Source organism: Pinus tabuliformis, chromosome J, assembly GCF_031772625.1.
Source record: "Pinus tabuliformis cultivar Carrire ecotype Pingquan chromosome J, CPIR1, whole genome shotgun sequence".
NCBI lineage: Eukaryota > Viridiplantae > Streptophyta > Pinopsida > Pinales > Pinaceae > Pinus > Pinus tabuliformis.
The window spans coordinates 1,199,208,648-1,199,232,054 of NC_142295.1; the positions used below are offsets into that span (position 1 = coordinate 1,199,208,648).

Below are 23,407 nucleotides of genomic sequence, written 5' to 3' on the forward strand. Positions count from 1 at the left end.
TCTGACTTGTTTCCAAATTCTCTTTCTCCTCAGAATGGGGGCCCTCAACTCTGAGCATTGGGCCTGAACATGTTCAACTTCATGACAATTGAAACAACAAAATGGGGTTTTCTAGTAATTGATCTTCTGGGTCCAAACTTTTTCATTGTAAACAAATTCAATGGCCTCAAACTCTGATATCTACTTCAACCAGAATCCAGGCCGAACACCTATCAACCAAAACAGACCAATTAGGGTCCAGAGAAATAAATCTACCAATCTTCTTGCCAATGGTGTGAAGGGCCTCCGCCTCCTCTGCCCAGAAGACAAGGGGAAGGCCTGACAATATAACCCAAATTTGTTGCACAGAGGATTTGTTCACGAGCAAGGTCAAAATCCACCAACCATGTTTTTAGGACTTTCCCTGATGACCTCCAAGCCAAGTCCTTCTCCTTGGTCTTATTACAGTCCACCCACAGCTGGAATTGAAAGCATATCCTACTGTGAACAAATATTTGGACAACCGGCATGTAACCCAAGGCTGGCATCCAGTTGTTTGAAACTCATGCCATTAGAGCTGCCTTTCACACTGTCTTACGTTACCACAAAATCTTCCTTCCAGAGCAGTTTCCAACAAGTTCGGGATGTCCTTAAACTCGATATCCTTAACAATGACCATCCAAACTTTATCTCGTTTTGCTCTGACACAAAACTTTGGCTTAGACAAAGCTTTTGGAACCATGGGGTTTTGAAAGAGGCCTAGAAGGCTTGGACGAAAGGGAGTCTGGCTGAGTCTCAGGGATAACTACTGCCTAAGAACTAGAATGAGAGCTTGTCTCCTCTGTGCTATTATCTTTGCTTGGAAAGGAAACAACCTTGGACAACTCGCGCTCAGATTGAATATCTGCCTTGGAATGCCATCCATCCTGTAAACACCTCGCAATATTTTCTTGGAAAGGACACAACCTTGGACAACTCATGCTAAGATTGAATATCTGCCTTGGACCACCATCCATCTTGTAAACACCTCGCAATTTGGCTGGAGGCAATTTGTCGAGATGATGAAGTGCCACCTGTAAATTCATCCTGGGATTTGAATGCCCTCATTTGGATAACAATGTCAATGTCCATCTCAAACTACGACAGGACAGGATTAATGCTGAGAGGATCCCGTGTTTGACAGCTGAGATGGTTAGAAGCTCGGGGAAAAAGAAAGCAAGAATGGAAACTTTACTGCTTGAGAAAAGTGTGAGAGCTGTAGAGCTCCATCCCCTGGATTGTACTTTGTCAATTATACATATTTCACTAGCACTTATAGTTGGAGATGAAAGATGATCAATTTCCCTTGGTTTGATTGTAAAGTTTGACACTAGCATTTTTTAGAGCAGATGAACCATATGGAATATTTGACATTCTTGATGGACTAGCTCATTTCCCATCGAATATACGAGGACCTAATCTTAGCAGTCTTCATATTTGAGGGCCGATACAATTTGCTTAGAAGTTGTTTGCTGCACCATGGAGCTCATTAGAGGCACCGATCTCTGGGAAAGATGGTGAAACTAAGGCATTAGTACTTAATGTTGTGACGGGGATAGTTTTGCACAATGGGCAACCTTCTAATGCATTTGGTGATGATTCTGTTGAATAGTTCCTTTGGTGCTTTATCAAGGTTTATAAATAACTTCCTTAACCACCTTAACAACATTTCTGATGACATTAAATTTACCTTGGAGACTGAGGAAAACAACTGCATTCCATTCCTTGATATTCTTCTTACAAGAAAAAGTGATGGATCGTTAGGGCACAAAGTTTATAGAAAGAAGGCGCACACAGATAACAACCTCCATGCCGATTCACATTACAATCTAGTGCAGAATATGGGAGTACTCAACACTCTCTTCACCAGAGCAATAGAAATATCAGATAAAGAACATGTTGGGAATCAAATGGAATATTTGAGAACTGTTTTCTTGAACACAGGCTACAAGAACAAAGACATCAACATAGCTATCATGAAAGCCAGATCTAGATCCTTAACAAAGTCCTCCGCTTCAAGCTCCCAATCCCCAGGTGATAGAGCTTATCTCCCTTACATGTAAGGTGTCACTGATAAATTAGCTAGGGTGCTCAGAAATAAGGGCATACCAATTTTATTTAAGCCCTTGAATACTATCCAGCAGAAGATGATATCTGTCAAAGACAACCTGGATCAATCCCAGCAAAAAGGCGTATATAAGGTCAATTGTTCGTGTGGCAAATGTTACATTGGAGAGACAGGAAGATCCTTCAAGATCAGACTTAAGGAACATAGAGCAGACATCAGGAATGGAAGGATCAAAACCTCTGCACTTGCCGAACATTCCTCAAAGACTATTCACCATGTTTGCCTAGAAGACATGGAAATAATCTCTGAAGAAAACCATTACTACAAGAGGAAGATTCGTAAAGCTCTGGAAATCATAAAGCACCCCAACAACCTCAATAGAGACAGAGGGATAGAAGTTCGCAGAAGTTGGACCCCCCTGCTCGCACAGTGCCACACTCGTAACAACTAATCCTCCTCCTTTGCTTTTCCCCTCCTTATCGTTTCTTTCTCTCCCCTTAAATTAATAACATCGACTATCAACAACTTATAATAATTAAAAAAAATCACTGCATTAATAATGTTAATCAGTGATGATAATATTGGTGATATATCGCCAAATATCAGAAATATCGCGATATGTCGAAAATATCGTGATATTTTGGCCCCCAAAAATATCGCGATATTTTCGAGATATTGCCGATATCTCGGCAAAATATCACGAGACGACAGAAAATATCGTCGGGCGTGTTATGCCACGGCTAGAAAAAGGGAAAATTGTTTTTTTTTCTTCATTTCTGTTTCTGAGTGTTGGAGAAGGAAGGGGAAGAGTTTTGTGGTGGTTGTCAAGGAGGGTTTGAGGATCAAACAACAATTATCACCACCAACTAAGATTTTTTGTGGATAAAAGATTGAAGAACAGTGAGACAAACTTCATTTCTTCCATTAACATGTATGTTCTTAAAAACCCCTATGTTAATGATTTTTTCATAGATTTAGGGTTATGCTTGCTTTGCTTTTTTCCTACCAACATTTTGTTTCTTTGGTTTTTTTCCATTTGCTATGATTTTCATGCCAATGAGCCAATGCCATGTTTTCTCCATATTTGGACAACAAGCTTCATTTTTTTCAACTTTCTTATGCACCTTCTTATTGCCATTTTTCATTCACATTGCAAAATGCAAATAATGTAGTAATTTTTTTTAAATGAGGTGGTTATTACTTATTATTTTTTGTGTTGGGGGGTTTAATGCCAATTTTTTGTTTTTTCTTGCGCCCTAGGTTTGAATTAGTTCACTACAAATGTCAAATATGCCAAAAGCCTTGGACCCATTTTGGGAGTATGGGGAGGATATTGGTGGGGCAAATCGGACATATATGTCATGCAAATTGTGTGGGACCAAGATGTCAGGAGGGGTTACACGATTGCAATACCATTTGGTTAGACTCCCTGCACATGATGCCGATGTAATGCCTTGTATGGTTTCTAGTGCAGAGGTTATACAAAAAGCTCTTGAAGCAATTGCTGAACAAGACAGAAAGAAAGCTGCTAGGGAGAGGCCAATGGTCTCAGATAGATAGCTGTTAGTTTTATTTGTTTTGCAACTTTTGCTACATATAAGTTTATAACTCATGATGATGAAATACTTTTAAAGTTTTATATATGTGATGTTATTTTGTTTGAGTCCTTGATTGGACAATTATCAGGGATTAGCAGGATATGTGATGTTATTTGAGTCCTTGATTGGACAATTATCAGGGATTAGCAGGATATGTGATGTTATTTGAGTCCTTGATTGGACAATTATTAGGGATCAACAGGATTTGATATTGCCTTTGAAGTTTGATGCATCATTTCTATTTGACATTATATATATCAGTGCTTTCTTCATATTTATGTGCCAATGTGTTTAGTTCATGTTGTTATTGCTTTATATGTTTAGAAATCTGAAAAAAATGAATATATTATGCATTTTTTTATGCTTGCCGAAATTTGCTGATATTTTCATCGATATTGTTGATAAGATGTTTTCTGGACCTTTGCCGATACCAATATTTTCAACACTGATATTAATAACCTTAAAAACTTTAATAATATTAATAATAGTTAATAGTTAATATTATTAATGTTATATTTGTTGAAAAGTGTAACTAGGTTTGGTCTTCATAATGACATGTAATTATGATTGTACGTAATGTGATGTAAAGAAGAAAAATAAATTTATTATATTAACTTGTTTCATGGGTTTCATGAGCAAGGGATTTTTTTTTTGGAGTCAAGACTCCCATTGAGAGTCCTTATGATTTATTTGTCATCTAGTCATAAAATGTTATTGTCATGTAATGAAGTCATGTTACACTTTGTAAAAGTCAAATTTGTCTATGTAAAGTATCCTCCAAGACTTTGTCACTTATCCTCTTCAAGTCGGCCTACTACGATGGAAGAACTTGCCAGAAAAAGTCGGGCTAACTTCAAGTGATCATGTCGGCCCAAAGGACATTTGTGGAAGTGTATATATACTATATAGCCTAACTCGGCCTCCATTAGAAGCAAGAAACTCGACAAGCTTTCGGTAAAGAAGAAGTGCATAGAAATGGTGGTAAAGAAGGAATGCGAAGGAGGAGCTGCAAAGAGAAGTGCGAAGGAAGGACAAGAAGGTTTCTTTTGGGCATATCGAAGAGAGATTCTTCTGGATCAACGAAGAAAGATATTCTTCTGGGCAGTGCAAAGGAAGGGTTTCTTCTGGGGCAGCGAAAGAGATTCTTTGGTGTAGCGAAGAAAAGTTTCTTTTGGGCAAGCGAAGGAGGGTTTTCTTCTGGGGTAGCAAGAGAAGGATTCTTCTAGGTGACCGAGTTTCTCTAGAAGAGACCAATGAAGACCTAGAGACCGAGATTCTCTAGGGAAGTCTAGAAGAAGCAGTGTGAAGGATAGAGACCAAGTTTCTCTAGAAAGAGCTGAGGAGAGCAGTTCTAGATCAAGAAGGAAGTCGAATGGAAGTTGAAAAGCATAAAGGATAGTGGTAGGGTTCTTGTGAGGATACTAGAGTCAAGGGTCTGTGTCATGGTCCTGGTACTCGTCAATTGGAGATCTAGAAGAAGAATTTTGATCGGGTTTTCCTCTCAAGAGGTGAGAGGTTTTGGCCCTGGCTGAGAAGCCTACATACTGTGTCACTTGTCTTTTATTGTGCATATTGGTAATTTCTTGATGAAAAGAACACAACAATAACATAACGAAGAAAATAATAAACTAAGAAGTAAAAGTATATCACAGGCAATTATCAAGCAGAGAAATCTTTTAACTATCCATGCCCTAGTTTTTCGAACATGGAATCAGAGCTTAGGTGCTGAAGTAAAAAAGGGGCATTCAAAAGAAAGTTGACACACAAGACATCAAGCATCAAAGAAGGATCATAGTAGATTCAAGGGCTACCTAGGGCAAGATCATCAAAACCCTAAATCGAAGAAATCTACACCAAGAAGAGTCTTGAAATCATCTACAAAGGGGAATTTGGCAGAAAGACCGAAACCCTAGAAGCAATCTAGAAAACATACATCACCAAAGAAGTGGAAGCTCTTCAAATCCAAGGAAGGTTGGATTGAAAGGCAATCTTCTCTCTATTGAAGCAAGGATCTCACTTGAAAGAGATCATTCGAAGCAACAAGTTCATCATCAAGTTGAAGATCCTATCTTCTCAAGTAAGTACCTTTTAGTATCATCTAATCTAGTGAAAATGACTTCATGTTTCAAGGAGAACCAAAAGATGGTTGGAATATCAAACTACCTTGCATGGAAAAGAAGGATAGAAATAGTCCTCGAAGTAAAATGAAGTCATTGACCATGTTCATGGAAAGGTCTCCAAGCCATTCGAAGAACAAGCATTCTCTGAATACATGGAAAGGGATCTCAAGGCTCAAAAGATTATAAAGGAGTCTATCAAAGATCCACTCATTTCCTATGTAGCTGAGCTGGAGACATCTAAAGAAATAATATATGATAAACTAATAGAACTTTTCTCTAAGAGCACGATAGAAAAGATCATAACACTTAGTTCTGATCTATATAGATTGAAGGTGTGAAAGGATGAAGGGATATCATTGTGTCTTTCAAAAGCATCTCAAATAAAAGGACAATTGCAGGATCTAGGAGAGATGGTATCTGATAACGAAATGATCTCCTTTATTCTAAATGCATTGATTGATGAGCAAGGTAGCCTCATATCTACTAGTGAAGAGGAAGCTATCCCATTTATCAAATTATGGTCTCTCTGCAAGGCAGAAGAAGATAGGCTGAAGAGAGAAAGTAACAAGAACTCAGATAGAAGGGATCAATCAATGTCAAGAAGAAAAGGGAAATTTGTAATGTTTGATCCTCCAAAGAAAAAGAAGAAGAACATGGCTAAGGAAATATGCTATGGTTGTTAGAAACTTGGGCATTATAGAAGAGATTGTCCTACTAAACACAAGAGGGACAGGGAAGAAGCCCATATTAAGGAAGTGAAAGAACCTAAGACAAAGAAGCTTAACAAGGAAGAAGCAAAAAGATCTGTACTATGACTGAGATGATCTTCTTCACTAGATGTACTTTTCACTTGTAATTTATAGATAGGAAGCAATGTAAATAAGATATGATACAACAACTTAGAAAATAACATTCTAATAGAAGCATTAGAAGTTAAGAGCTCGTGACATGAGTAGCAGAAATAATGTTTGAAGGAAATCCTATTTACAAAGAATGGGAGCTCTTGGAAACCTCATAAAAATAAGTAGAGGTTATCATTGCTAGGATCATCATACAATAGTCAATAAGGAAACGTTTGCCAGGTGAGGTTATGAAAGATCCTTAAAAAGTTTCTTTTGATGAAATCTTCATCGAGGGATTCACCGATCTAGAAAGGAAGCAAGAGTTTCATCAGCAATCCCAACTCGTGGGATTCAAGAAATGATGGTGTGATGACATAATGAGAAAGCAGAAAGTTCTTTCGTGCAAATGAAGCTGCTACAGGAAGTTTGGATGATCGAAGGAAAGATGAGGTATGTATGCTTACATAGATTATTATGAAAGTCATGTCATATGGTTGCAGATAATATGGATCACTATTTCGATCTCGGGAAATATGATCAAGAGAAGAAGAGATCTCCTCCTCCGAAAGATTGTAGAAAGGCATAAGTCACACTAGATGAAATCAACATAATATGTTCTCATATGAATCATGAGGAAGCTGTCTACAATTAAGGAACTTAGATTGGAAGCTTCTGGGAATGAAGTGTGCAAAGAGAGGAAGAGATCGTGATAATATGCAACAAAGGTAGAAGGCATTCAACATCGAAAGACCAAGAAGATTTGAGTAAAATATCTCCCAGAAAGATATGAATACTCTGATGGAATTCAGAAAAAGATAGAGACCCTTGACAATGAGTATCTTTGAAGAATGTGTCAATCTATATATGGGATGTTGATACCTACAGGAAGATGTCATGATGAAAAACCATCACAAAGGTAATGTTTGATTTAAGTGTTCATTTCTTATTTTTGAACCAATATCTGGATGGGCTTATGTAGGATTGCCTAAGAGAAGATCTGTGGATGACTTCCAAGTAGACCATATTGAAGGATGTAAGATCCTTTCGGAAAATATGGCATGAAGGCAAAATCACATAAAGCAAAAATAAGATGGAAAACCTGGTGGATCACTTTATGATGAGATGAGGATATGACTAACTCATGGATGAAAGTGCTGTATGGTCTATATGCCCTATGAAGAAGTCCCTGAACGATGAAGACTCCATGACAAAAGAAATTGATGACATCGAAAAAAGAGGAGTTCTTTAGGCAGCTGGTTGTTCCACATGAGGAGCTGCTATTGGTCCCTAGTTAAGAGGGAGCCTGAAAGAGAAGTTTCTTACTTGGAAGAAGCTTGGAAATTCCTAAGCCGAGAGGGAGCTTAGGTACATTCCTTTTTCAGTAGGAATGAGTACATTCCTTTATTGGAATATGTCCTCCCTATGTGAGAGGGAGAGATAGACATGACATTTTGGTCTTCACCTGGGATAGTCAGAATGGAGGAGTGGGTAATCATTTCGCATCTGATACTCTTTGGGGATGAGATGGGCATCCCGTGAAAGAGTAGTCATGGAGGACTGTTAATTTTAGTTAACAATGGTATGTTCTATGCTTAAGAGCAACTTTACTTCAATTTCTTTATTAGCCCAATATCAATATCCAGTTTAGCAATCACATCAACATGGTAGTAAAATGTAGATAGAACATAAACATAAACAATAGAAGACAAGCCAAGACAAGAGGACACAAGATGTGGCACCAACTAGGGACAAACCCCAATGTGGGGAAACCCTGGATCAATTCTTCTTATATTCTTCAATAGTTCAATAGAGAGAGAGATAGTACAATTTACAAATCTAATAATATATGTCATCAACAAAAAACCCTAACCAGAAAAGTCAACGCTGGTCAAACATGGCAAAATTCTTCCTCTATTCAGCGCAGTTAAACCCAATCAACTTTAGTCTCCAACAGTAGGTCTAATCAACCCAAAATAGTCCGAAAAGGTCCAGGCAAAATTGGTCAACGAAAGTCAACTTTGTGGCCAGCCCTAGGATAATCAACATTGGTCAAAGGAGAGGTCAAATTGCCTTGATTTTAGTGCCCAAATCTGCGGCCTGCTAGGACAAAGATACCTCACCCAAACCGAAGTGAAAATAGGTCAACGTTGGTCAACACAGTGTAATAGAAATTCGTCCTTCTTCCTTCGCACATGTGAGAGAAAGCTGCCCAGATATGCGTACCCAATCACAAGAGCAGAGAGAGAGAGATGTGAGATGAGATGATGATGAAAATGACTTGAGGTCTCCTTCTTTTATATGCAACGTTGAGGATGAGATGGGGGTTTGAATCTCTGTTTTGCTTGTTGGTCGACCTTAACAATTTGTCCATAATATAAATAAAGGAGTCGTCTAACGAGGCGGAGGAATTGCCCGGACGACCAAAAGTGGCTAGAATCAGGGTAAAAAAATTTAAAAAAGTCTTGTAGAGACAGTGTTTGAATGGTGTTTTTGATGGTGGAAATGGATTCAGCACCATCAAAAACATTTAGGACACCTAAAATTTTGAAGTTTAACAACAATAACTTGGATTTACAAAATTCCTTGCCGGATTTTCTCCAAATATGACCGGAATTTCCATAACTTTCTGGGCAATTCCTCCGGTTAGTTAGACTACGACATAAATAAATTCATATCTTCATTTGTACATGTCAGAATCAAATGAACTTTAGATCAATCCTACACCTGTCGAAGAGAGGAATCCAAGAAAAATATCAATTGTCATAAATAAGATGACCCATGTGGAGTTTGGCCCTAGTTGCCAATTTTAACACTCCCTTTCAACTAGGGATAACTCCATCTACTAATCCATCTACCAATCTGTACTATCTCTGTCGTCAATGCATTGCTCTGCTGAACTATGAGGAAGAAGAAGTGATCGAGAATGTATCATACGATTCTCTACTAACCCAAAGTCAGTCCTAGATAAAAGAGAGTGTCTCATACCACTCTTATTGACCCGAAGTTAGTTCCAATCAAAAGAGAGTGTCTTATACCACTCTTACTGACCCGAAGTTAGTTCCAATTGATCCCAAATCAATATCGGTCATCCGTACACGATGTGTCCATTGGTAGTACTATGGTCCCTATCCTCATTTCCCTATTCATTGGCCAGATGAGAGGTACTGCCCATGAGTCCCAGACTGCATGGGTAAGATATCTCAGCAGAGAAGGATGAACCACTCATCCTGCCTACATGTCACCAGAGGTATCATAGGGGAAGGCTGAACCACTCACCCTATGGTTGCTCATCGCTCCAAGAAGTACCCCAAGCCTCTCGGAGCTCCCAGAGCTCAATGTCCATATCATATAGGACCCTCATAAGAGGGTCTCTCCATGACTCCAAGTCGTTCTTGGAAGGCCAAGAACTTGACCTTTCCCAGGTGCTTTATCAAAATATCAGCGACCTACTCATCAGTCTCAATGTGATGGAGCCTTAGTGCTCCTCATTGTACCATATCCCGGATAAAGTGGTACCTGATATCTATATGCTTGGACCGATCATGAAACACAGGATTCTTTGATAATCGAATCCCACTCTGGTTGTCACAGAGGATCACGGTGGTATCTAGCACATGTCTAGACAGCGCACTGAAGGGCTTCCTCAACTAGAAAACTTCACAGGAGGCCATACTAGCAACTTTGTATTCGACCTCAGTGGTGCTCAAGGCAATTGATTTCTGCTTTTTGCTCATCCAGGACATCGAAGAACCCAAAGAAAAACAACATCCATAAGTGCTCTTGCGATCCACCACACTGCTAGTCCAATCAACATCATAATGATCATGCAGACTTGCATTTCTGGCAGTGTATCTTAGTCCATGAGTGATTGTGCCTCGAAGATATCTCAGAAGATTCTTGGCACCAATCCAATGTATATGATGAGGCTCAACCATATATTGGCTCAACGTGTTGACTGCAAAACATATGTGCGGACGAGAGTTCACCAAGAACATTAGTGCTCCTATGAGTTGACGATACTCAGAAGCATTTCCCAATTCAGGTCCGGCAACACTACCACATAACTTCTTAAAGTTCGATCGGGGTAGTCACAAGCTTGCAGTCCACCATCCCAAATCTTTCCAATATCTTCTCAACATATTTTCCTTGAGATAGGAAAATTTCACCTGGCTTTTGCTAGACCTCCAACCCTAGGAAGTAGTGCATCAATCATAGGTCCTTCTTCTCAAATTCAGAAGCCAACTCCTTCTTACATTTGTGAATGAGAGGGTATGCACCTGCTAGAAAGAGTTTGTCCACATAAAGTACCAGTAAAGATTCGGATCGACTTCACTTCTAGTGAATCTCAGCTTCATCAGATAGCTATCAATCCTCTCTTACCAAGCCTGGGGTCCTTGCTTCAAACCATAGAGAGCTTTCTTCAACTTGCATACATGAGATTTCTGGTCGTGAACCTCAAACCCCTCAGGTTGTTCCACACAGACTTCCTCTTTGATCAAACCATGCAAGAAAGTGGTCTTGACGTCCATCTGATGTAGGTTCCATCCTTGCGAGGTAGCAAGGGCTATGATCGAGCGGATGGTGGTGTATCGGGCAACATGTGCAAATATCTCATCATAATCTACACCTTCCTTTTGAGAGAGGCCTTGAGCAACAAAGCGAGCCTTGAACTTTTCTGCACTTCCGTCAGCTCCATGCTTGATTTTGTAGAGCCACTTAGAGGTGACAACCGATTTGTCCTGGGTCTAGGAACCACATCCCAAACATCATTCTTCATAATTGACTCGTATTCTTCATTCATAACATCCTTCCATACTTGTTGCTTCACGACTTCTTCGAATGATGAAGGCTCATTTTGAATAATAGTGCTCATGACGATCAAGTATCCTTGATACCAGTTAGGCTTCTTGCTTTCACAGAAAGTCACCCTTGGTGCAATATGTCTCTCGGCATCTTCGAGAGTCTCCCTAAACCATGAGGGTCTCCTCTTGGAGGAGGAGGAGGGCTCTTGAGGAGGAGGATCAATAGGATCCATAGGTTCATCAACATTCGACATCGTTTCATCTTCTTTTGAACTTTTCTGCACTCCCATCAGCTCCATGCTTGATTTTGTAGAGCCACTTAGAGGTGACAACCGATTTGTCCTGGGTCTAGGAACCACATCCCAAACATCATTCTTCATAATTGACTCGTATTCTTCATTCATAGCATCCTTCCATACTTGTTGCTTCACGACTTCTTCGAATGATGAAGGCTCATTTTGAATAATAGTGCTCGTGACGGTTAAGTATTCTTGATACCGGTTAGGCTTCTTGCTTTCACGGAAATCACCCTTGGTGCAATATGTCTCTTGGCATCTTCGAGAGTCTCCCTAAACCATGAGGGTCTCCTCTTGGAGGAGGAGGGCTCTTGAGGAGGAGGATCAATAGGATCCATAGGTTCATCAACATTCGACATCGTTTCATCTTCTTTTGCACCCTGTTTTCCGGTGTCAGCTTCTTTGTCCTTCCTTAGGATAGGAAGGTTGTTGATCTTGCTGAGGGCCATATCTTTATCGAATGTGACATCATGGCTTATCTCAACTTCCCTTTGACCAACCACATAAATTCTATAACCCTTAGAATTTTCACTATAGCCCACAAAGATTCCTTTCTTCCTTGATGCACCCAATTTGCTTCTTTTCTCTTTCGGCACATGAAAATATACGGGACTTCCAAAAATTCTAAAATGAGAGACATCGGGTTTCTTACCAGTGAACACTTCTTTGGGAGTCTTGGAGTCCAATGCTTGATGAGGACATCGGTTTTGAACATACACAACGATATTTGCAGTTTCAACCCATAAGAACTTCGGAAGCCCTTGATCATGAAGCATGGCACGAACAACTTCTACAATAGTACGATTCTTCCTTTCAACTACACCATTTTGCTCGGGAGTGTATGGTGTTGTAGTCTCCCTCTTAATGCTAGCTTCTCTGCAATAATCATGGAATTCATTGGATTCGTACTCAGTCCCATTATCAGTCCTCAATATCTTGATTTTCTTCTCGGATTGGTTTTCGATCAAGGCTTTGAAGTGACGGAACCAGGTGAACACTTCATCCTTCTTTTTCAAGAAGTAGATCTAGGTCTTGCGAGAATAATCATCCGTAAAGGTGAGATAATATAAGTATCCTCCCAAAGAGTTTATGGGCATCATACTAGATATGTCGGAGTGGATCAATTGCAATATATCTATGGTCTTGCTATTACTTGAGGGGAATGGTCCCCTTGTAAGATTTCCTTCGGCACATCTAGGACATACACCTTCATGCTCTACTTTGAACTTGGGCATGCCTGTCACCATCTGTCTCACATCGGGTAGAGCCTTATAATGAAGATGGGCAAACCTTCGGTGCCATAGTTCAGCTTGTAGAGATGTGTCGCAAGACATGGCTCCTAGTGGACTTCCTCCAACTTGATATAAAGTGTCAACCCTGAACCCAAGAGTAAAAGCATCTTTAAAATTTCTTTTCCAAACATGTACCTTTCCATCGATGAATGGCACCTTGTATCCTTTGTCTTCCATTGTTGAAATGGACACCAGGTTCTTCTTGAGATCAAGTACATATAATACTTCTTGTAAATGAAGTGTTACCTTGATTGAATTGAAGGGTAACATTCCCTACTCCCTTCACGGGATAGGTGGCATCGTCTCCAAGGATAATCTCCAAGTTTGTCTCCTTCTCTATCAGATTAGAGAGCTTCCTTGTATTCGGTGAAGTGCCTTGAGGCGCCACTATTAATTAGCCAATTCCCTAAAGTGTTCGGTGGAGAGGTAGTGGAGAGGGATGATATAAGATGGTACTCCTTTTGCTTATTGTTAACAACATTTGATTCTTCATACCTAGAGTTCCTTGCTCTCTTGGAGGGTTGGCCATTTTCTTGATGTCCCACATTCCTTTCTCCTTTGCCAGTGTACCTGTCATTCCGTTGATCGTTGTGGTTGAAGTTGCCCCTAGAATGATTGTGATCATCATCATGTGATGTGTCCCTTATATTTGGACACTCCCTTGCATAGTGGCCAAACTTATTGCAAACAAAGCACTTGTCCTTCCTTCCTCCCTTAGATCTAGGCTTTCCATTGAAATGACCTTTAGACCCTGCATTATTTCTCCTTTTGGCATGAGCGAAGAATGCAGTGGGGTTGCTTCTATTAGAAGGCATTTCTTGCTCCACCATTCTTCTTTCTTTTTGAATGCATCTCGACATCAATTCTTCAAACCCTGGAATTCGATCATTATTAAGAATAGTGGTTCTAAATATATACCACTTGGGTGGAAGTCCTCCAAGGGTAGTGATAGTAATTTCCCTGTCAGGGATGACCTCTCCAATCGAAAGTAGATCATTCTTCATCTCAATGATCCTTAAGAAGTAGGATTGAATATCCTCATCCTTACCCTTCTTAATATCCTTCAACTTATTTTTGAGAAATAAAATTTGATTAGCATCACTAACCTTGAACATGTTGATCAACCTGTCGTAGATCTCCTTGGAGGTCTTCAATTTGGAGATGTAGGCCACTAGACGCTTGTCAATGGAATCTGTGATAATCTTTTTTGCTTTGACTTCAGTCCTATTGTACTTGGTCTTCGCAACAACTGGTGCATTTGAAGGAGGCTCATGGATTTTACCCTTCACATAATCCAACACTTCTTGTTCTTCCAAGGTCAAATCAAAAGATATCTTCCATCCATGATAGTTAGATTTTTCACGAAGCTTGTTTTTAGCCGGGAAGTGGGATGAGGAACCCATTGAGCCTTTTGTCCTTGTCCAACTGTCTTTGGTGATTGCTCTTTCACTCTTGCTTGGGCTTTTTTGTCATCACCTCACCTTCGATACCATGTTAATTTTAGGTAACAATGGTATGTTCTATGCTTAAGAGCAATTTTACTTCAATTTCTTTACTAGCCCAATATCAATATCTAGTTTAGCAATCACATCAACATGGTAGTAAAATGCAGATAGAGCATAAACATAAATAGTAGAAGACAAGCCAAGACAAGAGGACATAAGATGTGGCACCAACCAGGGACGAACCCCAATGTGGGGAAACCCTCGATCAATTCTTCTTATATTCTTCAATAGTTCAATGGAGAGAGATAGTACAATTTACAAATCTAATAATTTATGACAGCAACAAAAAGCCCTAACCAAAAAAGTCAATGTTGGTCAAATAGGGTAGAATTCTTCCTCTATTCAGCTTGGTCAAACCCAATCAACTTTGGTCTCCAATAGTAGGTCTAATCAACCTAAAATAGTCCCAAAAAGTCTTGTCAAAATTGGTCAACGAAAGTCAACTCTGCGGTCATCCTTATGACAGTCAATGTTGGTCAAAGGAGAGATCAGATTACCTTGAGTGCCCAGATTTGCGGCTTGCTAGGACAAAGATACCTCACCCATACCGAAGTCAAAACAGGTCAACGCAGTCAAACAACTTCCATGCAACTCAGTCAACGCTGGTCAACGCAGTCAAATAGAAATTCTTCCTTCTTCCTTTGCACGTGTGAGAGAAAGCTGCCCAGATATGCATACCCAATCATAAGAGCAGAGAGAGAGATGTGAGATGAGATGATGATTTAAATGATTTGAGGTCTCCTTCTTTTATATGCAACGTTGAGGATGAGATGGGGGTTTGAATGCCTGATTTTCTTGACAATTTGTCCATAATATAAATAAATTCATATCTTCATTTGGACATGTTGGAATCAGATGATCTTTAGATCAATATTACACCTCTCGGAGAGAGTTCCAAAAAAAATATCAATTGTCATAAATAAGATGACCCATGTGGAGTTTGGCCCTAGTTGCCAATTTTAACAAGGATCGATATTCTTTGAGGACTGGGGAATCCAACATAAGGATCGTCCTCATGGAACATATCCTAAAAGAACTCAGGCAGGATATGTTCTGAGAGAGACAATGATGAGTGTGTCTATAAATCATTAGTCTCGCCAACATTGAGCTCAGATCTTGTGGAGATAAGGAGCTCTTAGTCAAAGCCTTTCTATGTAACAACGTTGGTTTATATGATGCTATACAAATGAGTTACCAATCCAAATTCTTCTTATGAGAAATTCTTTGATTGAGAAAATCCAAGTACCATTATGAATACCTCCCTTGTTAAGAGTGAGTGTTGAAAAGTGTAACTAGGTTCGGTCTTCATAATGACATGTAATTATGATTTTATGCAATGTGATGTAAAGAAAAATAAATTTATTATATTAACTTGTTGCATGGGTTTCATGAGCAAGGGATTTTGTTTTTTTGAGTCAAGACTCCCATTGGGAGTATTTAGGATTTATTTGTCATCTAGTCATAAAATGTTAGAGTCATTGTCATGTAATGAAGTCATGTTACACTTTGTAAAAGGTCAATTTGTCTATGTAAAGTATCCTCCAAGACCTTGTCACTTATCCTTTTCAAGTCAGCCTACAACAATGGAAGAAGCTGCTAGAAGAAGTCGGCCTAACTTCAAGTGATCATGTCGGCCCAAAGGACATGTGTGGAAGTGTATATATAGCCTAACTCGACCTCCATTAGAAGCAAGAAACTCGACAAGCTTTCGGTAAAGAAGAAGTGCGAAGAAAGGGTAAAGAAGGAGTGCGAAGGAGCTGCAAAGAGAAGTGCGAAGGAAGGACAAGAAGGTTTCTTCTGGGCATATCGAAGAGAGATTCTTCTGGATCTACGAAGAAAGAGATTCTTCTAGGTAGTATGAAGGAAGGGTTTCTTCTGGGGCAACGAAGAAAAGTTTCTTCTGGGCAAGCAAAGGGGGGTTTTCTTCTGGGGTAGCAAGAGAAGGATTCTTTTGGGTGACCGAGATCTAGAGACTGAGTTTCTTTGGAAGAGACCAGTGAAGACCTAGAGACCAAGATTCTCTAGGGAAGCCGAGAAGAAGCAGTGTGAAGGATAGAGACCTAGTTTCTCTAAAAATAGTCGAGGAGAGCAGTTCCAGATCAAGAAGGAAGTTGAAGGAAGAGGCAGAGCATCAAGGATAGTTAGCAGGGTTCTTGTGAGGATACTAGATTCAAGGGTCTGTGTCATGGTCTTGGTACTCGTCAATTGAAGATCTAGAAGAAGAATTTTGATCGGGTTTTCCTCTCAAGAGGTGAGAGGTTTTGGCCCGGCTGAGAAGGCTACATTCTGTGGCACTTGTCTTTTATTGTGCATACTGTTAATTGTCTTGATGAAAAGAACACAATAATAACATAACAAAGAAAAGACTGTAAACTAAGAAGTAAAAATATATCACAAGCAATTATCAAGCTGAGAAATCTTTTAACTATCCATGCCCTAGATTTCTCAACAAGATTGATATTATTATTATTACATTAATCATTTTAATTTAACATCACTAACATAAATGAACATTAATAAAATTAAAATAACTAATAAAAATGTTGATATTACTTTTAACAATAGCATTAATAATATTAATAACATAAACATTAATAATATTAATATTAATCAATATTATTATTATTAATGGTATATTAATATTATTAATGTTATGTTGATAATTTTAATACAACATTATCATTTTAATATTCAATAACATAATAAACATTAATAATATTAACTATTAACTAAAAAAATATAAAAAATGTATTAATTAATAAACTTTTTATTTCCATCCATCGCCTTAAAGCATTCTTTCAAATATTATTTAGTTTCCATTTTATATCACAAGGTCACTTTCTGCCTTCATCGACTGGTAGCATTCCTCCTTTTTTGACCACATATTGTCGGCCATTTATTTGAGCTCTCTCTTGTATTTATTTATCGCTTCGTTTTATATCTTCTTCTCGGATTTTGTCCTGACGATGGGTCTTGATTTAGACTCGAAATGTCGACAGAAAAATGACTACTGTGGAACTACTTCCAGCTCCTCAACAACAAGGTTTATACATTTGATTCAAAAATCCATTGCCAAAGTAGGTGGTGATTATGAGCTATCAAAAGTGATTCTACAGGTTGACCTTCCAGTAGGCCATATCCCTCAGGAATTCACAGCCTATTTGAGGGTACCTGCTACTTTCTTGGTAAGAATGCACCCTTCTAGTTCAGAGACAACTGCTGTAGGTGGCTTAAAATTTAAATACCCTCCTTGTTCAGGAATGGGGTGCTGCATCTAGTGCTGAAGCCATGATATGACATGGAGCCATAGAGGCTCTCTTGGAACTTCTTAGGTGTCATCATTCTCAGGATGCAGCAACACTGAATAAAGTCCTGCCTAATGGGAGGATAAGAGACTTGAAAGCTCCATTATGACAGTATTTGCTTGACATACGGTCTCAGACTCAACAAGCAAGACTACTTGCACTAGGGGGTCTGTTTCAAAATGAGAGTTTCACAGACAATAGATGCCATATCTACCTGCTGTGCACTAATGAATATACGCATGGACCAATTGACACATGGTGACGGTGGTTCTATTTGTGCTTTGCATAATCTTTTTATAATTTTATATACAACTGCTCACATAAACAAGCAGTTGCAAAAGCTGGTTGTATTATGCAGACAACACAATAAGCTGTAAGATTCACAGAAACATCTATGCTCCTGTTGTGGCAAGAAATACTGCAACCGTTTCCAATGAGTTTTCTGTTGGTTCATTCTCATTAGATATTTCCTGCACTAATTGAAGCCTTTGTAAGCTGAGCTACTATTGTAACTAGTTTTATCAAACTAGGCTGAGTCAGACTAGTTTTTTGGAAAAGCTGGTCAGAGTTAGAGCCAAGTTAGTGTCTAACCTGGGTCCTGGCTTAATCAGACCCAAAATGAATGACTTGGCCTAGTCTGCATCATGTGATGTTTCAGCCTACTGGTGGGGCCTAGGGTTGGGAAAAAACAAGAAAACAGAAACCCCAAACTACCTAAACGCTAATTCTGTCGTACAACTAGATTTACTCACCTTTCTTGCCTCAGTCAACTTCTCATTTGAACTGTTTGGAGTCTGGATTGGACTGGACTGGACTTCCTCGCCTTGTCTGGCAGCCTGCTGTTGTGAAAGATTTGGTACTGTTTTGACCATAACATAATTTTTATGCATCTCAGAACTTATAGTTTGTCTTCTTAGATTATAGAATGTAAACATATTGCTACAATCCTTCATAGATATTCCTGTAGGCTAATGGACATGCAGTCTACTGATGAACACTAGACAATAAAGCTCTAGCCTGGTAGGCTGATTTCCATAGAAGCAAAATTGTGGGTCCTTGTCAACTGCTGTGTGCTATCACAGAACAAAGGGCTGCCTTGATTTCCTTTCTCTCCTCGTAGCTTGATATTCTTGCTTTTCTCGCCTTTTTTAGTTTCACTTCAAGCCCATGCATTTGGGGAAGAAGTCCAATGTTTGATTGATTACATACACTTGCTGTACAATCGTTCAACGTTATTAATTATCGTATGGAAATAGATTAAAATAGACTCAATAACATGCCATGTCAGACTGTTTATTACAATGTAATTTGTTTTCATTCATTATAAATTTATTATTTATTGACCACTGCTATCTTGAACAAAGCTTGAATATGCGAGTGGAATTCATACCTTTGCATTATATCGATGTCAAAATAGTTGATGGCTATTTCCTTGGTTATTTTATCTGCAGGGATCTCATGTCATGCATCACATGCCACCATTCAAACAGTATGTAGAAGCAGGTCAGCTTTTCCCACCCAAGCAAGTTCAAGAAGACAAGCCAAAAGTAGTGGATGCTATCAATATTTTTAGGCAGCCAGGCCGAGCAACTCGTCCTGATCGGTTTGTCATCATTCTTCGAGGTCTTCCAGGTGAATATGCTGATTTCATTTTCTGTTTTGGCCTTGTCTAATTTTTTCCCTATGTTACAGCATCATATGTTTTTGACATGGTTGTTTTTCCCTTTTTAAGGTTATGTGGACAGCCTAAAAACTGAAGATTTTATTTCATGAAATATGCTGATTTTATTTTCTGTTTTGGCCTTGTCTAATTTTTTCCCTATGTTACAGTGTCATATGTTTTTGACATGGTTGTTTTTCCCTTTTTAAAGTTATTTGGATAGCCTAACGACTGAAGATTTTATTTCATGAATCTGATATTTATGTATCATTGTATCCACCTTGAAGATATTTAGTATGAGTATTGAGAAAACATTTTGGCCATTTAGGCATTTTGGACTTATCTACTTTTTCATTTTAATCTATAAACCTAATTAGCTGATTCCAAGCACGTGAATTAATATTTTGCACTGCCCTCAGAGGGCAATTGCTATTGATATAGAAAGCTTTTGGACCAGAAAGAAGAATATCTCCATTCCGAGTGAATTCTGCCCAAGGATCTTGGCCTCTAGGAAATTACCGTGATTCTAAAGATAAATGGTATCTGGGATCTAGTAAGTAGAGACGTGCAGGGTCCTGCAGATCCAAACCTTGCAATGGAGCATAAGGTTAAAGAGATGAAAGCGAGCTGCATAATTTTGGATGGTGTGAGGGATCCCATAATTCCTCACATAATAGGGAAGGACATTGGACGACAGATGTGGGGCTCTGACTGTTCTCTATCAGAGTTCAAATGACAATAGAAAAATGGTGTTGCGGGAGAAATTAAACAACCTCAAAATGAGCTGATCTGAGACCGTGACATCTTACCTCACAAGGATCCAGCAGGGTTGTGATGACTTGCAGCTGTTGGGGAGACTGTGAGTGATTCAAAGCTGGTTAAAGTGGCTCTGAAGGGTTACGTTAAGCACTGAGTCGCTTTAGTGGATGGGATTCTTGTGTTGGCATTATGAGACAAGTGTTGTCCTTGATGGCAAATCACACAGATGATAAATTATAGTGCAGCAAAGTTATTTTCAAGTTCACGCACTTTCATGCAGAGAAAAGTTTCCTTCATATGGTGAAAAGTTCACGCACTTTCATGCAGAGAAAAGTTTCTTTCATGTAGAGAAAAGTTCACGCACTTTCATGCAGAGAAAAGTTTCTTTCATGTAGAAAAAATATCACGCACTTTCATGATTGGTTCATGGTATTAGTCCAACAGTTTTTGATCCTATGGTTTTGGTCCGTGGTATTGCATCCAAAAGTGTTGATCCCAAGTATTGGGTCCATGGTATTGAATTGTTATGGTTTTTGGTTCGTGGTATTGTGAAAGGCCTAAGGCTATAAAAAGGAAAGGAGATCATTTGGCTGTACACTTATGGGTTGAATATCTTAAGGTGAGCTAGATCTGAAATACTTGTGATCGGTTGGTGAGTGATAGCTAGATTTGAGTGATAGCTAGATCTGAATGGGTCGAGATCTCCATGGTGCATGATCAGATCTGTAGATCTGATAGTCTGGGGTAGGCTTGAAGACTGAAAAACTATCTATACCCACAGGACCGCAGGTGCGACACAGTGCAGGTGCGGATACCCGCAGAGCAGAAGAGTGTGTAGGTGCAGATCTAGCCGCAGGACCGCAGGAGCGACACAGTGCAGGTGCGGATACCCGCAAAAAAGAAGACTGTGCAGGTGCGGATACCCGCATATCAGAAAGCAGCACAGGCGCGGATGTTCGCAGATGTCTATTGGTGAAGTTGCGGACCCTGCATGAAATTTGTTTTAACTGCCTTTGACTATTCTGCAGGGTTCTCGGTGCATAATTTATGTCTGGTTACTAGTATTGAGTTCTGATAACAACATGATTATGTTTAGCTTCAGTATTGATGGTTGAATGGATCAATTTCTTAATGACTTACCTTTATGTGATCTGATGGACTAGATCTGGTTGCTAACTCACATATTATCCTTGTATATGTATTGATGTGGTGTTTGGGTGATTCAGAAGATTGATTGGTTATGTGCTTCAATGATATTAATGGGTCCAGTATGAAAATTGGATGAAACGTGGCCTTCCAAATTATGTGTTGTGCTTCAGGAGTATCCAGTATGAAAATGTATGAAACGTGGTACCTGGAGGAGAGAAGATTGTAGGCCGGCGTCTACGTACTAGTATCTTAGCTAGTACAAGAGCTAAGGGGGTGGTAGCTCCCTTCTAGTAGCAGTTGAAAACTTTGGAGCATTGTAGCAGGTAGCAGCCTGCGTATTAGTAAATGGATCGGCTAGTACAAGAACTATGGTGGTTGTAGCTCCCTTCCAGGAGAGACTGGAGAACGAGAGAGGGTTGTAGCTCTCTGCAGGTAGTAGCATGCGTACTGGTAAAGGACTGCACTAGTACAGAACTTTTGTAAAAGGATTTTCTTATTAAGAAGAAGATTGAAATGACTTGCAACAGGTGGTTTTCTTCCACATTGGGTTTCCACCTTATATCATGGTGTTCATGTGTGTGGCTTATGTGTGATGATCTGTTTTATTTTACTGCACCTGTTTACTGTTAATATGGTTAATAAGATTCTAATGCACTCATTGAAGATCAATTAACTGAATCATAAGTTTACTGAATATACGCGGGTATTCTTAACTGAAGCAGCATATATGAATCAGAGTATGGAAATGAAAAAGTTTTATTGACTTAATAACACTGATTCAGCCCCCCCCTTCTCAGTATTATTTCCAACAGTTGGTATCAGAGCAGGTCCTTTTGTAGAAGCTTGATCGCTTGAAGGAGATCCATGGAACAATGGGAAAGAAGCTTAAGAAGAAAGCGCCTAAGCAGAAGAAGACATCTTAGAAGAACTATGACAGTGGGAGAATCGATTGGGGATTATGTGGAAGAAGCACTTCAGATTCAGAATCATTTCAGAATGAAGATGAACTATCAGGTATGAATTTTTTATCCTCTGATGTTCCAGCTATCTATCCATTTGGAAAAGATGAAAGTGATAGTGAAACAACTGAATTTGCTTTTATGGGTGAGCAAGAAAGATATCAAATAGAGGCAGAATTTAAAAGGCTTACAGACAAAATTAGAGATCAACAAGATCTATTGAACAAAAGGGAATGTGTCTTCAAAGAAGAAGCTGCCAAACTAAAAGCTCAACTAGAGGAAGGAAACAAGGTAAGGAAGTTATTCAAGGACAAATATCAAAAGTTGCAGGATGAAGTAACATCACTAAGAGATGAAGTCAATGAAAGAAGCACAACCATCAAGAAACTCAGAGATAGATCTAGTTACTAAGAAAGTCTTGAAGCCACGATCCGCTCGCTAAAAAAAGATCTTGAAGAATCAAAGAAGTAGAATAAAGAACTACTCCAAGCTCATGAAAATGAAGTTCTTGAACTAAGACGTCAGTTGGAAGAAGAAAGAAATGCTGAAGAAAACGTGAAGAAGCAGTATTTTGAAAAGGAAGAGCAACATCAAGTTGAGGTAAATTTTCTAAAAGATAAATTAGAAGAAAACGATAAATTGTTACGATTTCAAGATAGTACTAAAGTCTTGGATGATATTCTTAATAGTCAAAGGTCTCCTGCTATCAAAATTGGTCTTGGTTTTCATGAATCTATTGAAGGTGAATCTAGTTCACAAAGTAAGACAAGGGACTCGACTGCAAAATCTAAAATGCTCAATAAGGAGATGAAAGGTCAATCTCATCATCAACCAAGGAAAGAAATTCTTCAAAGAAAATCTTTTACTCCTCCTATGAATAATGTTGAATGTTATGTATGTCATAATCTTGGACATGTTGTAGCCAGATGTAGAAGAAGAAGGTTTCAAGACCATCATGCAGAGAGATCATCACATTCAAGGTACTTTAATGGATATTGCTTTGCTTGCAATATGTTTTGTCACATAGCTGTTGA

At 39.0% G+C, this 23,407-nt stretch overlaps 1 protein-coding gene across 1 annotated transcript in view; it reads left to right on the forward strand.

The window, feature by feature from the left end:
* The window catches only part of LOC149231421 (P-loop containing nucleoside triphosphate hydrolases superfamily protein), a 128,324-nt gene that overhangs the window by 11,681 nt on the left and 93,236 nt on the right, over positions 1-23,407 (forward strand). The window contains exon 4 of the mRNA XM_089381635.1: positions 19,298-19,478. Within this exon, the coding sequence (XP_089237761.1) occupies positions 19,298-19,478 (181 nt within the window). The remainder of the gene's footprint in view (positions 1-19,297; positions 19,479-23,407) is intronic.